Genomic DNA, 19,281 nt, shown 5'->3' with positions numbered 1-19,281 from the left:
CGATCGGCTGGCACAGACCCACCCGGCCGCCTCTTCTCAACCCTCTTCTGCCTCCAGCATCTGGGGGGCAGAAGAGTGGAGTTCAAATCCTGTTTGCAGGGTCACAGACTCCCGGCCTGTTTTATGGGGAACCTCCTTCACCTGTAGAATTTCTGCCTGCTGCATAGCTGTCCCAGCAGACACACAAAAATGTGGCTGTCCCGGGGGGGGGGAGTGAGTGAGCTGGGATGCGTGGATTTTACCCTTGGGACTCAACCATGGGAAAATAAAGCTGCCCCTCCCTAGAAATGAAGCTTTTGCCATCATTTTTGTCCCTGTGACATTTTACGCCCCCCCCCCCAAGGAAGAGCAGATGCCAAGGCGTGAAAGCGTCGCAGCGTGCATTTCTCTCATTCCGTGCTATGGTAGGAAGCACAGGGACCCTTGCCAGGGGTGGAGGAGGGCATGACAGGCCCGGTTAGGTCAACGGTCCATCTATTTTGCAACCAGCAACACCCAGCCACATGCCTGAGGAAGGTCATGCACCGCGCAGATCAGGAAAGATGTCTCCTGCTGTTTTTTTCCCTTCAAAGATACACTGCGCTTAAACAAGGAGGTTTCGCTTGTCACATCCTCCATAGGCAAAGTAGAAGCAGAACGCTCGTTTTCAATTGTTTATTTTCCTAGCTCTTCTCCAAGGTCATCTGGACGGCTTGCCAAGCTGAAAAAAGTTACAGTTTCCAAGGACATGCTGGGGGGGGGGGGGGCGTGGAGGGAGGAAGGTGCTGAATTCCGGGAGCTGGTGGTCCAGAAAGTAACTTTTCTGAGCCCCGGAACTAATCCATGCCGTTCTATCCACCAACCCATTACTGTAATCAGACACTGGGCTTCCAGGGTTGAAAGATGATGCTCTGAGCATCAGGGGAGAGAAAAAGGACGAGTCAGCAGAATGTCCGGCTGAAATGCTTGTGCGCCTCCCCCCCCCCCCCGTTGCTGCAGAGAGGGACCCCTTTCGTGCTGGACAAGCTAGCCGTGGCAAGAAAGGAAAGATAGATCTCTCTTTGAAAAATAAACGCAAAAACCCAAAAATTCAACTGTTGGTAGTGGGGGGGGGAAGGATTCTAGTTTGCATTAAATGCAGAGATGTTTAAAACAACTCCAGGAGCTTCCTCCCGTGGTAATTAAGAAGCCAAAAACGGAACTATTGATCCAGAAAGCATACCCCACAGATTTGCTCAAATGTGTGCAGAAAGCCAAATTTAGCACGCTTAGAAAAGGAGGGAAATTCTAACTTTGCAAATGTTCAGGTTAATTAGCATGTGCAAATGAGCCTCTCTGGTGTCCAAAATTAACTCCCACCGGGCCCTTGCTGAAAACACAGGATCAAGTCACTAGAAAGTGGGGTTCTTGCAATTTTTTCCTTGCCGTTTTACATATGGATAAACTGAGGTTAGTTGGCCGGCGCTGGTTGTGTCCGTGAGGCAGGCTCGGGAAGGGAAGCGTGGAATTTAGCATCAGTTCAGCAACTGCATGTTTTCAATGGGTGCTTAAAGTGGGTTGCGGGCGGCAAGGGAGTCTGTGTTTTCAAGCAAGTCTGTTCTTGCTCTTTCGAACCCCTTCGAAACATCTACCAGGTCGTTTGCTGGCCTTGGCTGCCTCTTGACCGTCGGTCACTCAGTGCCCAAGTCCCATTGCTTAGTCTAGTAAATCAATGAGGGTGTGTGTGTTTATTGGGTCAACGTCGTCAATGCTAAAGAAACCTATTTGAATCTATGGAGTTGACCCACCAGATCCTCTTTGATTTCATGGGCCTGCTGTCTACAAGGCGTTGGTCAATGTTCAGGAAGCTTTCAAAGACTCCTTCTTCTTGGTAATTAGGTGAGCGAGAGAGAGAAAGAGGCTGGTCAGAACTGGGGAAGGTGCATTTCTAGAGCAATTAACCCAGAATGTCCAGAGTTTGATTTATTTCTGTCTCCCCCCCAATGTGATTTGGGTTCAATATAAATCTCTTGGGTTGGCTTGGGAAACGCCCTTCTCTTCTACCTTCAACTTTCTTGTCTCTATCATGAGAGCAGCCAAGACAGTTTCCGCTCAACATGGAATTGCAGGAAAAAGGGGAGACGAGGGGATAGGTTGAAACCCAAGACGAAAGGCCTGGGAAGAGCGCTTGATTGACCAGTTGACTTCTACCTTGGAAGAGGTGCCTGGGGATGACCATGGAGTCTGTGCGGACCAGTCCTGCCCAGGGAAAAGGGTCATTCATGGCCCAAGCAAAAACCTTTTCTGACCCACAAAATATAGATGGTAGGGGTATATGTTTGTGTGTGTGGTTGTATAATATGGACACCTCACTCCCTAGCTGTGAACCAGCTAGTCTCTGATAGAAGGCGTGGGTGGAGGTCATCTGGGGAACTTCTGGGTAGGATGAGGATTTCTGCGTGCAAATCAACCCTGACCTCACAGGGCCTGGGAGGTCACAATGAAATAAATGTGCAAGCCTTAAAGCCACAACAGGATTCTTTTTATTCCTGCGGTGGATTTGATGGATCCTTGCAAGCTTCCTGGATCACCAAGGCGACTCTCCCATGTGCTCTCCTTTGGAGCGGTGGTTTTCTGGAGACCAGGAATCTCCTGGCCGGTTCAGAGGTGGGGACGGGGGGGGGGACAGGGGGGGGAAGGCAAGGCTTTTTCAAGGGCGTGGCACCAGGAGGAAGTCTGTAGCCCAAACTGGCTGTGTTGGTGGTGCATAGCTTAGGAAGGAGAGGAAATCTCGCCCTCCAGAGATGCCACAAGTCCATTGTTTTCACTTTTTTTAAACTTGCGTTTCCATCTGGTACTGTATATTCCTTGTCTATTTATTGTCTCAGTTTCTTAGAGGTGTTGGGATCTGGAGTGGAGGATTTTGCTGTGTTGTGGCTATTGTAAACTACTGAAGAGTAGTGCTTTGCACCAAGTCCACAATAGAGACATGCATCAGATTAACCAACCAGTCAATTAATCAGTGAAATAAATATTCTGTAGTGTTAATGAATGCAATAAGCTTTTGCATTGTGCTGTGTTGACAGTATACTGCATTCTACTGGCTGGTATTGCTCAAGGCAGGGGGGAGTTTTGCTCAGACCTTGAGACCTGCAAACTCTGGCTGGCCTTTTGCAACCCTGGGTCCTGCTGGGCCTGAGGTGGCCAGATCCTGCACCTTTCAGCTTCTGAACTTCCTAGAAGTTGGAAAGTCCCGACTTTGATTAAGGTTTGTTTTAACTGTGCCCAGAACGAGGGATATAAAAATAGGGAGATTACACACTGTTTTGGAACAGAGTAAGGAACATGTTTTGCTTTTCATTGAGAGGGGGAGAAAATCTCTTACCAGGAATGGGCAAAAATTACATAATGGGAACTTTGAAATGCCTTATGCTCCTCTATGTCATGCTTCTATAATATTTAAACATACTTAAACAAATAGAGTTTAAGTAACTTTTAACAGTGACTTTTACGAGAGTTAACATGTTTTTCCTTTTAGACGTTAAGAATGTAATTTTTAGCATTGTGTCTTTTGAATATTAAGTTTAAATTTTAAGCTGTAATATAGAAGATACTGTACTGTTTTATTTTGCCAGTTACTCATTTTAAATTAAATACTCTATATATACAGTACATGAATTGTTGTAAAAGAAAAGTGTACGTTTTGAAATATATATCCATTATTATACAAACATATGCCTGCAACATGAAGTTTTTTATATACATGCTTGCTTGCTAAATAAATTTGAGAACAAGATTTTTTTCTGAACTTTAAAGTCATTAAATATGTTTAATTTATTTAAAATATTTTTACTCCGCCTTTCTCCTTAAAAAGAAACCAAGGCGGGTCGCAGGGTTAACTGGGGGAAAGAGCTGAGTTAGCATAAGAAAGGGTGCAAGGTTTTTAAGGGTACAAATAAATTGCTTGCCAGTTGCGTGCCAAATACAAGCCTGCAGGACTGTTGGAGGGAGTCTGCATTAAAGAGATCGCGCAGTGAAATCTGACCGGCTGGCAGTTGTTTTGGTTTGCTTGTTTTTTTGCAGTTGGTGTAAAATATAACTTGTGCAAAACTCCAGTTTCTAAGCCGAAGTCTTTCCTAATTACACAGCAAACATTCCTCCGCTGTCTCTGATTGCTCGCTGTTAACACTTGCTATTGCCTTTGACAAACAAATGCAATAAAGCAACAGTTGCACAGTCCAGTCCTCTGCAGAAAAATCACAAAATCCTCTGCCCCGAATTTGCAGATTTGTGATCTTTGACCAATCAACCAAGAGAAGGGACCTCTCAGCAGGTTGTGTTAATTTTTTTAATTGTTTAATTTTTTTTTAAAGCCTTCCTGTTTGCTGCACAAGGGATGTTTTGGGTCAGGATTTACACCCTGAGTTGGCCCATCTTAGCCTGTGTCCCAGAGAGGGTGGGATGATCTGAGACACCTGGGTGCCCTTTGCAGCTGCTCCTTGTTGAGGCTCCAGGCAAAGCCACCCCGGGGGGCTGGCTCAGGAAGGGCAAAGGAAGGACAGGACGGCCAGGCTGGCCGGCCAGTCCAGGTGATGGCCTCCGATGACCTTGTGACCGCCTGCTGTGGTTTTTTTTTTTATCCCCGAGGCAAAGGGTCCCCAACAAAGGACACAGATAAAAAGGCCAGGGATGGAGAGCAGGTGATGCAGCCTGATTTGGGGGTGAGCAGGTATTGCATTTTGGAAAACTTCTTCCCAATGTATGTGTGTGATTTTTAAAGTCTCTGCATATAGAAAACAAGGATGACAGGGAGAGGTTAGATACTAACCTCTAGCTTTCTGTCTGCAGGGAGCTGCATGTTATAAATGTATCTATCAACTGCTTTTCTTTGAAAAAGTTGGCTTTTTTGGGGGGGGGAGCTGGAATAAGGGGAAATATCCCAAGCAGGACAGTTTATGGATTCTCCTCTTGCAAATCTCCAGCCTTTTCATTTGAAATTTGAGGTGGCTAGCCTGCTCAACTACACCGTTCAAACATGCCTTTGTTTCCAGAGAGACAAGACGTGCAGGCTTGGAAGAATGAGCGTCTGGAAAATATTTATTGCACAGCTGATGAATCTGTGGTGGTTTCTTCCCTTGTGAACCTCCCCATTCAGGGGCAGTCTGTCGGAAGCTACGGAATGGGTGCAGAATTATTTCCCTTCTGTTAACAGTTTGCTAGGGTCCCCTGGCTAGTGGAGAATCTTGACTTGTGCCCTTAAGATCGTGAGTGCTCAAAATCTGGCCTTTTCCTGCCTTGCAAGTTTCAAGCACACACATATTTACCCTAGAGTCGCACTTTTTTGGATGCTTTTTGGGGATTCGTGACCAAACACTGCCTCGTTTGGAACGCTTAGTCCTGCTAGTTTAGTTACTGGTTAGTTTTGTTTTTAACGTGCCTCTTGCGTTTTTTGTTTGAAATCCTTGGTGAATCATTCTGTTCTTGTATTTTTAAATTGCTTTGGGCCCTGCGTTAGGGGAATTGTTTGCAAACGAGAAAACACCCGATGTGGGGTGCTCCAAAGCAAATGCAATGGGTGATGTTTGGGTTGACAGAAGCTGATCCTCCTACGGAAAATGGGGAGACCCGTTTCAAATGGTCCACCCTTGGGAGAGATCCAGAAACTCTGCATGCTTTGGAGGTACTCTGGGCGAGAGAGGAGGCCGTGCCGTTGAACCGATGGAACAGCGAGGTGCAAGCAGGTCTTGACGGGTTAGCTCCGTGGAGTGTATATGAAGTCTTCTTGGTTTACTGAGGAGGGGGTGATAAAAGAGGCTAGATCTGTCTGAGCATTAAGAGGGCCCCACGCCTGTGGCATGTGAATGGGCACAATACGGGAGGGAGTGATGGATGGATGGATGGATGGATGGATGGATGGATGGATGGATGGATGGATGGATTTATTTATTTATTTATTTATTTATTTATTTATTTATTTATTTATTTATTTATTTATTATGTGCCATTTCCTTAGTGTGAAGCACTTCTTCTGGGCGGTTTACAGCAATTTAAAACATATATCGATAAACATGGGTAAAACAATAAGAATTAGGACGATTATAACAACATAAATCCAACTGGCCCTGGAGATCATTTTCCTTATAATTTCCCCTATCATAGCAGGAGAGGAGGCATACTGTCAACCCGGTTCAGAGTGAAAGCCCCCCCACCCCACCACTGAAAAGTGGCGTTTCCAGTGACCTCCTGACCCATAGCAGGTGGGGAGCCAGGCATCCCCAGTAGCATCTGCGGGAATGCAACTGGAATGCAAAGTTGGTGCCACCGTTAAGAAGATCCCGGCTGTTGTGGATGAGTTTCGGAACCTCCATTTGGGCTTCGGTTGTTTTGGCCCCTCGGCTGCTGAAGGCGGTAGAGCCCCAATTGGTACCAACATTAAATTCATTTTGGTGCTGTTTTCCCCATAGCCTTTGGGGCCCTGAGGGTCTTCACTTTATAAACTGCAGGAATAGATTCTAAACGTGGAAGCTGCATTAAATGTTGGGATAGTTCTGACTCTTTTAGAGTCCCTTCAGGTCTGTCCCTATCTTGAGGAGGCAAGCCTCGATGGAAACAAAGACAGAAAACACACAGTAAGGCTTGGAAATAAGGAAGGCTGTAGGAAAAGAGGAGTGTGAGAGGGACCAGCTCCATAAAAGAAGCCATGGCTTTGACATTTGAAGACCTGAGCAGCACGATTTGTGATCTTAGTCCCTATTTTAATCGTTCAGACATAAGTAACGTGAACTTTCTCTGGGTGATTATAGGTTTGTGGATGCCCCAGGCCGTTTCTCCTGGACGGAGAGTTATTACCGCTCCACCATGTCTCAAGGCTCACAGACAAGGGAATACGTCCATCCGGAATTTTTCGAACACCTCTGGGACATCTTGGAGCAGTAAGTTGGGGGAAGGCATCATGGGATATGGTGTTTCGGATGAATCCAGCCTCTTCAAGTGGACACCAACCCCTTTCTGTTTTCTCTGGACATTAGAACCACTTGAGACGTTTTGATGGGGAGCGAACAATGTCCCCCCCCTCCTGCATGTTTGTTTTCTCCCTCTGTATCTCAAAGTGCTTCTTCTGTCTTTTTGTTGCTAGCGTTTTAAGGAAACTGGCATTGTCAGCAATATTTAGCCATTTCACGTACCCGTAAATCCAGGTCCTGTATGAACACCTTGAACCTGACTGGTCCCAGTACAGATTCTTGGGGGGGGGGGGAACGCCAGTAGCATGAATCCCAGGATAGACTCCTGGGGGGGGGTAGCCCGAACCTTCCACTTCAAGAACGGTCCAAGTATTCTTGGTTACTGTTTTGTAGTTATGTCTGCCAAGAATTAACCTAAGCTTTTGACAATTAAATTGACAGTGCTTTGAATAGTTTTCCCATTTCTCATAGTCTGTAAAATTTAGCTGGCTGGATAGCTCAGTGAGTTAGGTCTCTGGCTGCGGAGCCAGTGGTTGGGAGCTTGATTCCAAGCTGGGCCTCCTTGAGAGGGGCTGGACTGGATGATCTCACAGGGTCCCTTCCGGCTCTGCCGTTCTGAGATTATTAGCTGGCTGGAGAGCTCAGGGCTTCTGTTCTCGAGTTTGGGAGTTCGTTTTCCCACTGGGCCTCCTTGACACGATGCTCCATAGGGTCACTTCCAGCTCTACAGTTCTCAGGTTACTATTCTACTTTTTGGGGGGCTGGTCTGGAGCGATTCCCTGACAGATGTAAGAGAGAAGGCTCCAGTTCACGGGACCCTTTCCAGGGTGGCCAGAGCCTCCCGGTCATCATCTGCAGCACTTTGCAGGAGATGGCTGTCTTAGTCTAATGTGGAGAAGAAAACGGCAAAGGGTTTCCTGGCATCTTAAAGATGGCATAAATTTATTTGGCTCCCTCTTTTGATGGACTTGAGGTCCCTTCCTCAGACGCTTCTCCTTCCCTGTGTAGGAAGGAGCCTGAGATTTGTGCATGACCTCCCTTGGCCGTCCCGTGGAATCCCCTCTGAGACATCCTTTATTCTTCCTTACGTTTTATAGGCCGATCTGTTCGGTTCAGCCAATTGACTTGAATTTCTTGGAGGAGCCGGTAGAAAATGGTCCCGCCAACAAAATTGAGATCAGCATGGACTGCATTCGGATGCAGGACTCGGACATCGGTGATCCGATGTGGGTAAGTGGGTGTCGCATGGGGGGGGGGGTGTCTCAGAGACGGAGGCTGGCTCCTTAAATGAACCGCATTTCCAAAAAAAGACAAGCCAGGCTGAAGTGAACCTGGATTTGCAAAGTTGTATGTGTGTTTGTACCCTTCATGGATTGCAGCCTTGATGTGGCGAAGGGGCTTGAGTCATTCAGAGAAGCTATGGGCTATGCCGTGCAGGGACACCCAAGACGGACAGGTCACAGTGCAGAATACATCATGCGAAAGGCGAGACTGGATGAATCCCAAGCCGGAATTAAGATTGCCGGAAGAAATATCAATAACCTCTGATATGCAGATGATACCATTCTGATGGCAGAAAGGGAGGAGGAATTAAGGAACCTCTTAATGAGGGTGAAAGAGGAGAGCACAAAAAAATGGTCTGAAGCTCAACATCAAAAAAAAAACTAAGATCATGGCCACTGGTCCCATCACCTCCTGGCAAATAGAAGGGGAAGATATGGAGGTAATGACAGAGTTTAATTTCCCGGGCTCCATGATCACTGCAGATGGTGACAGCAGCCACGAAATTAAAAGACGCCTGCTTCTTGGGAGGAAAGCGATGAGAAACCTAGACAGCATCTTAAAAAGCAGAGATATCACCTTGCCGACAAAGGTCCGCATAGTCAAAGCTATGGTTTTTCCAGTAGCGATGTATGGAAGTGAGAGCTGGACCATAAAGAATTGATGCTTTTGAGTTGTGGTGCGGGAGGAGGCTCTTGAGAGTCCCCTGAACTGCAAGGAGAACAAACCTATCCATTCTGAAGGAAATTAACCCTGAGTGCTCACTGGAAGGACAGATCCTGAAGCTTAGGCTCCAATACTTTGGCCATCTCATGAGAAGAGAAGATTCCATGGAGAAGACCCTGATGTCAGGAAAGAGTGAAGGCAAGAGGAGAAGGGGACGACCGAGGATGAGATGGTTGGACAGGGTCTCCGAAGCGACCGACATGAATCTGACCCAACTCTGGGAGGCAGTGGAAGACAGGAGGGCCTGGCGTGCTCTGGTCCAAGGGTCGGACACGACTTAACGACTAAACAACAAAAATGTGTGTTTGTGTGTTGGAGAATGAATTTATTTATTTGATTGATTGATAAACCATCCTTCTGGCCAAAGGCCACTCTGGGTGGTTCATAGCATGAAAATTGCAGTAATAATAAGACACAACACAACTTAACTAAAACAATCCAAACTAAACAGAAAATAAACGATACGTTTTAAAATACAAGGACACTCAAAAGTAAATGGTAGTTAGATCAGGTGAGACGCTAATTGATTCAGCGGTCACCATGAATATATTAATTTGAAAACCCTGCCTGAATGACAAGAGTTTTTAATGATTTCTTAGCTTCCATGAGCTACCCGCCTTTTGGTGTAAATATGTGCCACTCAGAAGCTTGCACACTGCTTTTTGAGCTCTGAGGTTAATCAAATGAAAACTCGCTGCTTTTTAACTGTTGGTTATATCACGTTTGTGCAAATGAGTGGCATCCGGCCTTGATTTCTGTATTTGGAGGGCTGCAGTATCTCAGGGAACGGAGATCCCACTCGGGCCCCTCGTTGGCCAGCTAGTTGGCCCCCTTTCCTTCCGCCTTGGAGCGTGCTAGCTCAGTGGCTCGGAGGCATGCGCCACTTTGCAGGCTGCCTGCCTGCCTGGTGACGCCTGGAACGTGGGCCCTGCTTGCAGCCGGCTGCCTCCCGGGCACGCCGCCTTTGTCGGGCCATTCAGCGCAGCTCTGGCGTGTGGCTGTAATCGGCTGTTGACTCAGAAACCTGCTGCTGTGGAAGTGCGCTTGGTTCCCCCCCCCCCCCATGTTCCTACACAAATATGCTGCTCGCCCGGGTTCTTGCAAACGCCCCTTCCATTCCCCACTCACCCACCCGCCCACCCCTTCATTCACAAAAGCCTTTTTGGCCAGAATCTGGACTCTGTGCAAACAGGGTGTTCTCCAAACAGGGGGGGGGAACGTTTGCCTTCCTTCAGTCTTTATGGATTGTCAAACATCTCTTGACAGGTGGTGGCTCAGCCTCCCTCCCTCCCGGAGGAGCCGGGTGTTTGCTTTGCTGAGGAACCTTGTAGCCTCCGGGGAAGTATTTTGTTGGGCTTAATCAGAAATGCGGCCGGGTCCTCTTCTTCTTCTCTCCCCCCACCTGCCTCCCTCTCTTCTCCTCCGCTTCGCCTGGGGCCAGGCGTGTCGTCCGCCCAGCACCTGTCTCCAGCCTAACCTGGTGGTGGCAACAGCAGAAGGCGGCCTCTGTGTGCTTGACTGGATGCCAGGGCAAGGAAAGGATGAAGAAGGGGGCGGCACGGGGGGCGGGGAAGAAGGCAGGTAAATGCCAAGGAATGTGGCAGAAAGGTGGAGGAGCTTTTTGACCTAAGCGCCTTCCCCGGAAAGAAGAAAGAGAGATGGAAAGAGAGAAAGAAAGAGAACGTTTGTCTGCTGCTGGGCTGAGATCTTGCCAGTCCCTGGTGCATCACCTGTAAACGGGGAGGAGAACCTTACTAAGATTATCTTTTTCCAAGAACTTGGGTGCAAGTTTTTTTTTGCATTTTATGACCTTTTGCAGAAAACCTGCAGACATATTGTCAGTGCAAAAAGCTGCTCTGCATTTTGTGCAGAAAACCTTTAAACACAAAGGTGTCATGCATTAAAGGCAGGCTTCTTGCTGAGCGAAACATCTCAGGATTCTCTCGGCCTGTGTCGGTGTGAAGAAATCTCGGAGCAGATGCTCATCTTGGAATCGTGGAGTTGGAAGGGGCCGATGAGGCCATCCAGTCCAACCCCCTGCTTGAGGAAGGAATACAGATCAAAGGAGATCTGCCGGGGGGGGGTGTTGTCTAAGTTTTTTCTTGAACAGCATTGGGGCGCTCACCAACTCCCAAGATAATGGGTTCTGTGGTTGTACTGCTCTAACGGTTAAGAAATTTTTCCTGACATTCAGCCAAAATCTGGCTTTCTGTCGCTTGAGCCCATTATCATAGATCCTACACTCTGGGAGGATCGAAAACAGATCCTGCCCCTCCTCTGTAGGTCTACCTCTCAAGTCTGGCAAATGCTCTCCTCTCTCCCCTCTGTCTTATTTTCTCCAGGCTAAACATGCCCCGTTCTCTCAGCCTTTCCTCCTAGGGCTTGGTTTCCAGTCCCCTGATCCTCCTTGTGGTCCTCCTCCGAGCTTGCTCCACTTCGCTGGCATCTGTCCTGAAGCGTGGTGTCCAGAACTTGACATGGTACTCAAGATGGGACCTAACCAGTGTTGATTAGAGAGGGACCCGTGCCTCGGTTTCTGTTTTTTTCTTTCTTTTTTGAACAGAGTATCGCAGTCTGATCAGCTACCTTTTCTAAGCAAGGAGGACCACAGTTGTGAGGATTTGCTCCCTCCTGATCTGAAGATGTTTGGTACAGTATTTTATCCTAGCATTAGGCTAAGTGCTGAGTTCATGGCCAAAAGGGATGCTGGAAGCCCACGCCGATGGCGGCAGAACCCTTGGCGCCGTTATCGGCCAATACTGGCAGCTCCTGCGTCCAACCTGGAGGTCCCTGTTGACCTCTGGTGGGTTTTCTGTCCAGGGGCGAACCTGGCCTCAGGTTCCAAAATCAGATGAGATCTGGTGCGTTCAAAATGACAGGCGGTGAAGACCTTCACGTCCTTTCATTTTTATGCCACATTTCTCCAAGACAGCTTGCAAAATATTTGTTCACATTCAGACGGTCAAGGTTGCTGGTAATTACTGCCATTTCTTCCTGGCCTATTCCCTGGGGTGAGTTTCTCGTAATCTACACTCTCTGTGCAACAATTCAACGAAGGCCATCAGTTTTGGTATATTGATTATTCCCTTTTTTGTAGTAGTAGTAGTAGAAGGTAAAAAGGTTTATCAAAGGCCTGGTAAGGGCAGAAGTTAGATTTGAACTCAGGGGTTTCCTGGACTTGGGTAGCAATAATGAGCCAGTTTGCAGGCCATTTCCTCGGCGGTGCATCCGGTTGTTTATTTGTGGCCTTTTCCTCTCCAAAGCGGACTGGGTAGCTCGGCGCTTTAGGTCTCTGACTACAGAGCCAGAGGTTGGGAGTTCGATTCCCCGCCGTGTCTCCTGGGAGAAAGAGCCAGCCTGGATAGCCTTGGGCAAAAGCTACATCGTCCCAAGAAAGGACTCTCTACCTGGAAAAACCTTGAAGAAGGGCCACCAAAAGTCAGAATTGACTTGACGGCGCATGATTAAATTAAATTTAAGCTGGCTTGATAGCTCAGTGGTTCGGGTATTTGGCTGTGGAGCCAGAGGTTGGGAGTTTGATTTTCTCGCGGTGTTTCCTGGGAGAAAGAGCCAGCCTGGGTGGCCTTCGGTGAGCTGCACCGTCCCAGGGCACCCCCAGAAGAAAGGAAGGGAAAACCAGTTCAGCATGGGGGGGGGGTGTGAGGCCATGTCATGTTCCGGCCATTCTTTAGTCGAACGAGGAACCACCCCCAGGGTGGACGGGGACCCGTCTGCATCCACGTCCTCTACCTCGCACGCTTGTTCTTGCTGAATCCCCGTGCAAAGGTGCCAGGAGTCACACCCGGACTGAAACGGATCTCCCCTGCTCCCACTCTTTGCCATCCCTTCGCTGGGGTTTTGGCCTCCCTCCTCTCCCACCCACCCCCACCTCCGCTTCTCCACCCCCTCCCATCCCCTGCTCATCTTCCTTGCTGCCCTTCGGCGGTCTTGCCTCGGCGAACCGGTTTAGCAGAATGCCTTCTCCACCAGATCCGTCTAACTTCAGACGCTCTCCCATCAAAGAGGAAGTTTTAAGACCCTTGGTTTTTTGGGGGGGGGACGAGGGCCCCCTCAAATTTTCAGCCTCTTTGCTCTGTGGCGTTGGGAGCTTCAGGACAAGCAAGGGGGGGAACACGGCTGTTTTTTTACCTTCTCCCTCCCCGACTTTGGAAAAAAATAAATCCCATAAAGGGAGATCTTGCCACCAGAGATCGTCCCCAAGCATCCAGACAGCTGTACTCGGTTGTGATTTTCCCTGTTCTCCAGCCCCTTCGGGGGAAACCACGAGAGTCCGAAGTGATGTCTCAAAACGATGTCATGTTTTGATGGGGAACTGTTCACGATTTTGGGCTGGAAGAGATCAAGCAGAGCGCAGTTCTGGGATTATGCACAGGGGTGATGCTTCGCCAGCCTCCTCCGTTTAGAGGAGCCGTCTAGGGCAAACGTGCCCAACCGTGGGTCACCCCCGGTGTTCTTGGACTGCCATTCCCGGATGCCTTCACCACCAGCTGGGCTGGCCCCAAGGGTTTTCCGGGAGTGGCCGGCCAAGCACCCCGGAGTGACCGAAGGTTGAGGGCCGCTGCTTCTAGGGCTAGCCTGGCAGTCTCTTCACTTCAACGTCCCCGGTTGGTTTTCTTAAACACGGCTCCGTCCTTCCCCTTCTTGTAAGCAGTTTTCACCCGAATTGTCATGACACGGATGGAGAAAGAGACCTCCATGAGGTGGTTCCTGTGCCACCTTGCTGGTAGCTTTCGGTGGTGGGAAGCTTTAAGCCGTGAGTCGCCGTATGAACTCTGTGCATGCTCCGTGGCACTACGAACAAGTGGGAAGCTCATTGGTGGACCCCTGCATGGGGTCCAGTATCTATGTGTGTGTGTGTGTGTGTCTTTGTGTGTGCGTGTGCTTAAAGGGATATTTAGAAAGCACAAATTGGCCAACACACCCTGCAATTTATAGCTTCCTAGCTCATTTTTTTTCTGGGAAAGACTCAATATTTATCAGCACCCCCCCTTGTACCGTCCTCTGCCTTGAGAGCCGGAGTAGGTCACAGGCGACATGTGAGGGGGGACAGCAGTGGTTTGACACAGAGGAACACAACGTTGTGTCCACGCCGCTGCTTTTTCGACGGCTAGTTTGGAGCTGTGACAGGGAGTCAGGGCTCGGGTACCACGATGCTGGAATCTATTTTGGACTCTGCTTCGGCTGCACCCTCTTTGCGTCTGGGATTAGACCCGGGCGCCCCTTCCTCCAGGAAGGCCCTTGTCTCGTCTGTCAGGACTTTCCCAAACAGAGCCTGCTCCCCAGGGAGGAAAAAAGGGGCTCTCTCTTCTCTCTCCCCCAACTCTGCTGACCAGTCCTGGGCTTGGAGCCGAATGCAGCCTCTCTTTGTGATGCTGTTTCATACTTTGCTCCATGCCTTCAAGGTGCTGCAATCCTGCACTTAGTGGATGGCGTGCATTTGGTGCAGGCCTGGGAAAGCCTCTCATTGCTCTGCGTTTTTCTCCCCACCCGTGTTTCTTAGCAGGTGGTGAGGTGGTGTTTTTCCTCCTCCTCCCACATGAAAATGTATACACATTTTCTGCTGTCTTCCCCCCCCCCATGCATTTTACTTACATTCCTTACTCATTGATCAAAGTGGTGCATTTCTGCATGTTTTTATGACCAGACTGTGAAATTATATATTGCAATTCTAGCCAACAGTGTTTTTTTACAATCACTGTGTTGCTTTGTGGCCGCTTAAATTTTCCAAAACACCCCGTAAGCCACGCAGGTGTGCAAATTATATCGAACAAGGTCTCTTTGCACTGAGGTTTTGGGGGTATGAAACTGCCGCGTGTCGGAGAGCCCATAAAATCCTTTTTTAAATGAAGCTTTTATGTTGCAAGAAGAGGTATCTTAAAAATCGTTTTAAAATCCTATGAGAAATAAGATTTGGTCGAGACATGAACTAAAGCAACGTGTGCTACTATATACTACCTTAGAGTGTTTAAAAGCACTTTCTGGGCAGTTTACAATTCAGTTCTGCAGGCTACACATTTCCAATGAGTTTGATATTCCTTTCACTGACCTCAGACGGATGGAAGGCTGAGTGAACCATGGACCAAGTGAACCAAGGGCCGGCTACCTGGGATTGAACCTGGCTGATGAGCAGAATTTTGGCCGCAGTCCTGCAGTTTAACCCCTGCTCCATGAGGCTCTGTAAATTAATGGTACGCCATTCAAGGAGGGAACAGAAGAAGAGGAGAAAAATAGAATAGGCAGATCTAGTAGAGGAGAACACCAGCCATGGAAGGTCGTTATGAGTGAAGCCCAGATGTTCTGAGCAGCTGAGGCCACAAGCAGGAGATCCGCCAGAGGTGTAGCTCTGATCGGAGGCACCGCCAGCTTTATGGTCTCCCTCTTGCTTTTTATGGCACTTCTGCCTGTGGAGGGAGATGGACTTGTGATAAGGCTCCAGGGAAGACTGGCGTGAAGTGGATTGTCCAGACCCTGAGCAGCTGCATTGGAGAAATGTGGCTCAAAAGGGACGTTGACCGGCTGGCTGGCCAGCTCACCAGCCACGTGCTGATGGGAAAAGTGGCCTTCTCCCCCTTTCCTCTGTGACCTCCACAGCAGCGACCCTTGCTCATTGCTCTGGCGTGTGTGTGTTCTTTAGAAGCCGCAAAGTGTGTTTGTGGGTTGGAGGAAGCCGTGCAAAAGTGAGATAAAAGCATGAAACCAGGGCACTTCCAGATGGGCGGGGGCTGTAACTATGCTGGAGCCACCGGGCATTGCCCCAGGGCACCAAAATTTGTAGAGGTGGAGGCGAATCGATGGACGAATGTTTAGAAAATAAGCGGCAACTCAATTCAAGTTTATTTATTTATTTTATTTATTTATTGGACTTATATACCGCCCCATAGCGCTACAAGCACTCTCCGGGCGGTTTACAATTTTAATTATAAAGGCTACACATTGCCCCCCCAGCAAGCTGGGTACTCATTTTACCGACCTCGGAAGGATGGAAGGCTGAGTCAACCTTGAGCCGGCTACCTGGGATTTGAACCCCAGGTCGTGAGCACAGTTTTAGCTGCAGTACAGCGTTTTAACCACTGCGCCACGAGTTCCTTTTTTTTTTAAAAAAGGCATAAACTATATTTTTCTGTTCTTGTTGTTTTTGCAGGGAGGACATTTTTTCCTCCTCCTTTTTCCAGACGGGCAGAACCATGGCTTGTCCACTGCATTGGGCGGGGTGTATATTTAAGCAAACAAACAAACAAATTAATGTTCAGCCTGTAAAGGGGGTAGGAGGTGGTGCTAATTGCCCCAGGTGTCAAAACTGCGGATTACATCCTTCCTCGGAGGGCTCCTCCTAAATGCAGGTCTGAGGAATTTGAAATAACACTTTGCAAAGTGTCAAAGCAGCCAGTGCGGGCGATCGGCCGGCCGGGAGAGGTGTGCATAGAGACTCACTGGAACCTTGTGAGATTGGATAACCAGACCCCTTTTTTTGGGGGGGGGGGTGGAAGAAAGGGGGACTTTTTTAAAAAGGCAAATGAACCTGGTCTAATGGGGGAAAGTGTGGTGCAGATTCCATGGAAGGGCTTTCCCTAACCAGGACTGAATGGGGTCTCTTCCCCCCACCCAAAGCAGTTCTCCAAGCAGAAATATTGTGCGAGAAAATCAGAGATGCTGGTTTGGGGAATCTTCTCTTCATTTTCTCTGGCAACTTTTCGATGGGCTTAGCTGGTGACAAGTCCACGAGAGTTTGTTGTTCTTGTTGTTGTTTTACAAAAACCAACCAATCCAGAGGTCCGGAATGCTAGCGGTGAGCCTGGGAACATACAGTGCTCCAAAGACTCTGGAAGCTGTGATGGAAAGGATAGAGAAGCAAGTCAGAACGGCAGTGAAGACATGAGAGCTCAGGATCGTTCCTTTTTTAAGATTACAACTTGTAGTAACAGTTCCAAGTTCCTCCTTCCTTTGAACGAATCCTTTTAATGCATCATTTTTCTTCATTTGTGAGTGTCCTGCAATAACAGCTGGATGCCACTAGGCATCATCCATTTTGCTTCGTTCATTAGTGCTAAAGCATAGATAGCATTTCTTTTCATGATCTTAGGATCTTAAAATTACTCTCCTAATTAAGTTTTTTTGTGGCACTTTTAAGATGAACAGGTTTATTTCAGCATGACCTGTGTGAATCCCAGTCCACTTCTTCAGATACCCGGAGTACCATATTTAGCGGTGAGGTTTATACACAGCGTACAGAGTTCTGAAAATGAAGATGAGGTGAAATAAGACACACCTTTGACAGCTGCAATTCATTATTATTAAATTGCAATTCGGTATTTTTATTTTGAGAACTCTAAATATTATCTCATTCCATGCAACTTTTAAAAGGATGCATAGGGTCTGTTAGATTTAGAGCTACTCGTCAACTTTGCTAAGTTACTTGCAACTGACCCGTACAAAGACGGATCCAACCAACTCCGTGATTGACCCTTCTTTGGCCATCCTGGGTGCCTCCAGGAAGCTCTGAAGCCGGGGCTGAACTCTTGGGCATGTAAAGCTCCTGATCTTCCACAAAGCATCACAATGAACCATCCTGAAATATATTGCCTTCTCCAGTGGCAGCCATAGCGTTTTCTTTCCTCCTTGCTTGACACTCAAACGATGAAGGCAGGGCAGATGGCGAGGCGTGCTGGCGTAATACACCCAGATAAATCCAAGCCCTTCCAAATTGGTGAACTGCTAGGCTTTTACCAGTTTCTCCGGCATTGCAACTGTGTTGGCTTCGTGGTGGTGGTGGGGCTCAAGGAGGCCAACACAGAGGAACTGGAGAAGGGAACAGAGCTGTCATAGACACAGATGACTGGGGCTTGAGTCCTACATGGTCCCTTGTGGAAGAGAGTCCTGTGGCTGAGGAGATCTGGCCAAATGCTGAATATCCTGGTGCACCCTCTGCACTTCCTGACCGTAATCTGCAATGCATGCAAGACAAGAAGAAACTGGCAGAAGAAGCAGGCTTGGGTTGTTTCTGGATGCCCAGTCCAGGAAGAGGGTCAGGGTTAGGGTGCTGTTAGTTATTTATTCCAGCTCTGAAATGCACAGAATAAAATGTCAAGGTCTTTTGACTTGAGACTTTTCAAAGGGGGTGTGTGGAGGAGCAGGTGCTTCTGCGGTGCAGCTTCTCACTTGGGTGGGAAGTTCCTAAAATAAGGAATTCAGATTGAGGCATCACTTCTCATTCTTTTCTAACCGGAGGCTGGCCCTCCTCGCAGCTGCCGTCTGTTTGGAAGCAGCCTTTCCAAGGGGACGGTGCTACGTACCCTTGCCTCCAGGCTGGTCTGAAGCTGCCTTTCCTACAGTTCCTTTTCCACCTATTTCACTATCTGTGATTCGTTCCAACAGTCTGTATGTTTTAAATTTCTCTGGACGTGACTACCTTTATGTATTTTATACATGTTCTGATTTCCAAAGCAGCAGACTTTGCTATTTCCTGGGATTTAATTATTTGCTTTAATCCTTTTGCATTGGTGCTTTATCCATCCATCCATCCATCCATCCTCTCAGTCCGTCCGTCCGTCCATCCATCCATCCACTGTCTTTCTCCCAACAAAGGAGCCCAAGGTGATTTAGAAATATTTTTTTAAAAAAAGTAAAACAAAAATTAAAACAACTAAAAACGCAGTGGCCTGTATTCTGAATTCCTTCCTCTGGCCGTGCCTTGTGAGTGAGTTTTCACTGGTGTTGGCAGACTGCTACTAATTAAAGCATTTCCTTTTCATCTGGGAGGGGGGCGCTTGCCTTTGCATCACAGTGGGGGAGCCACATGCACTCTGAAATTGATAAAGGGAACACTTTAATTAGAGGCAATCTGCCACTGTTGGTGAGACCACACCTCTTGTGGAGGGAGAGCAGTGCAACAAAAATATAGGGCAATGAATTAGAATATTTTAAAAATTAACCATTTTAATCAGTAATGAGTACTGTACTACCGTATTTCCCTAAAAAATAAGACAAGGTCTTATATTAATTTTTGCTCCAAAAAAACCACACTAGGGCTTATTTTCAGGGGATGTTTTATTTATTTTTTCATGTACAACCATCTACATTGATTCAAAGACAGTCCTGTCATCATCTTCTGGTTGCTACACAAGGTGCAGGATGGAGTTTCACTTAACTGGGGCTTATTTTTGGGGTTGGGCTTATATATTACGAGCATCCTGAAAAATCCTACTAGGGCTTATTTTCAGGGAAACAGGGCACCTAAAAAGAATAGGCAATACCTTTATAGGCCACTAATAAAGCATAACAAAATTGCACACTAGCGTGAGCTGAGCATTCATCTATCCTACTTCTTAAAAGCAAG

At 47.8% G+C, this 19,281-nt stretch overlaps 1 protein-coding gene across 5 annotated transcripts in view; it reads left to right on the top strand.

Annotated features, from left to right (window-relative positions):
- Positions 1-478: 478 nt before the first annotated feature.
- Positions 479-19,281, top strand: part of TP63 (tumor protein p63) — a 126,121-nt gene continuing 107,318 nt past the window's right edge. For 2 of the 5 annotated variants that reach the window (XM_072996370.2, XM_072996369.2), the window contains exons 1-3: positions 3,250-4,687; positions 6,762-6,890; positions 8,018-8,150. In XM_072996370.2, the coding sequence (XP_072852471.2) occupies positions 4,551-4,687; positions 6,762-6,890; positions 8,018-8,150 (399 nt within the window). In that variant the 5' untranslated portion in view covers positions 3,250-4,550. Of the gene's footprint in view, positions 2,626-2,712; positions 2,813-2,889; positions 3,227-3,249; positions 4,688-6,761; positions 6,891-8,017; positions 8,151-19,281 lie in introns of those variants that run through there. The other 3 variants (XM_072996371.2, XM_072996372.2, XM_072996373.2) reach the window with 3 other exon arrangements.

This window comes from Pogona vitticeps, chromosome 3 (assembly GCF_051106095.1).
Source record: "Pogona vitticeps strain Pit_001003342236 chromosome 3, PviZW2.1, whole genome shotgun sequence".
In the NCBI taxonomy this organism is placed as follows: domain Eukaryota; kingdom Metazoa; phylum Chordata; class Lepidosauria; order Squamata; family Agamidae; genus Pogona; species Pogona vitticeps.
The sequence above is the reverse complement of the archived record's forward strand: the minus strand, read 5'-3'. Positions and strand labels throughout refer to the sequence as shown.